Consider the following 1,441-nt stretch of genomic DNA (forward strand, 5'->3'; position numbering starts at 1 on the left):
CAAATTCACTGGGTAGTTTAACTTCTCTTATTTGGTTGCTTCTTGGTAAAAACAGACTGTCTGGGACAATACCTGTTTCTCTTAAAAAGTGTACAGCATTAGAGTCACTTGATGTTGGTGAAAATGAGTTTGTCGGCAATATTCCAACATGGACTGGAGAAAGATTTTCAAGAATGGTTGTTCTCATCCTTCGTTCCAATAACTTTCATGGCCCTTTACCTACAAGATTATGTGATCTAGCTTTTCTTCAAATCTTGGACCTTGCGGACAACAATCTCTTCGGAACCATACCAAAGTGTATTAATAATATCACTGGCATGGTGGCAGCAAACTCTTTTACACGCAGTTCTCAGCAATATCTACCTCTTCCATTAGACGGCGATGTAATTCTTACAGAGAAGGCATCGGTTGTGAGCGAAGGAGAAGCGATTGAATATGATGAGATACTTAATTTGGTAAAGGAGACAGATGTTTCCAGGAATAATTTAACAAAAAATATTCCTCTGGAAATGACAAATCTTAAAGCAACGCAGTCATTGAATTTTTCACACAACTCTTTCACAGGCAGAATTCCTGAAAGTATTGGCGCTATGAGATCGTTAGAATCCATTGATTTTTCTGTAAACCAACTGTCGGGTGAAATTCCACAGAGCATGTCAAATCTAATGTCCTTGAATCATTTGAACTTATCCAACAACAAGTTGACTGGGAAAATTCCTTCAAGCACTCAACTGCAGAGCTTCGATGCATCTAGTTTCACTGGCAATGATCTCTGTGGAGCTCCTCTTCCTAAGAATTGTGCTGAGAATGTTTCAGTTTCTGAAGATGAAAATGGAGATGAAGACGAAGACGAAGTGGACCACTGGTTGTATGTAAGTATTGCACTTGGATTTGTGGTGGGATTTGGGTGTTTTATAGGCCCTTTGATTTTCAATAGAAGATGGAGGTACAACTACTATCACTTCCTAAATCGCCTTGAAAATATAATTGTCGGTGTTGTAAGAAAATGTAGCTAGCTAGATTTTCCCTGTTTATGAGTTGTTCTGCTTCATGTAATTTTACTAAATAAACGAACGGCCGTTCATTTTTTTTTTTCCTTATGCCTGAAAGGAGAAATTAATGTGAGATTATATTCATATTACAAATCATAGGGGCCTTTCAAACTCAACTAAATTAACTTTGATAAATTTAAATTTTTGTTGTATTTTTATTATGGGAATAAATTTCCTGTGAATGACTTGATAATTTAATTTTGCCCTATCGAATAGTTAATTCAAATTCAATTGATTAAATGTCTAGATAAATGAAGGTACAAATATTATCATTCCCTGAATCGCCTTGGGGACAGATTTTTTGGTGTTGTAAGAAAATGTTGCTATATTTTCTGTGTTATTTAGTTTTTCTGCTTCAAATATTACTGAAATAAACGAAGGGCTATGAT

The 1,441-nt window shown here is 35.6% G+C and overlaps 1 protein-coding gene across 1 annotated transcript in view; it reads left to right on the top strand.

Moving 5' to 3' along the window:
• The window catches only part of LOC18054702 (receptor-like protein EIX2), a 4,286-nt gene that overhangs the window by 1,744 nt on the left and 1,101 nt on the right, over window positions 1–1,441 (top strand). Inside the window, exon 3 of the mRNA XM_006452140.2 lies at window positions 56–872. Coding sequence (XP_006452203.2) covers window positions 56–872 — 817 coding nt within the window. The remainder of the gene's footprint in view (window positions 1–55; window positions 873–1,441) is intronic.

This window comes from Citrus clementina, unplaced genomic scaffold, assembly GCF_000493195.1.
Source record: "Citrus clementina cultivar Clemenules unplaced genomic scaffold, Citrus_clementina_v1.0 scaffold_1, whole genome shotgun sequence".
In the NCBI taxonomy this organism is placed as follows: Eukaryota; Viridiplantae; Streptophyta; class Magnoliopsida; order Sapindales; family Rutaceae; genus Citrus; species Citrus x clementina.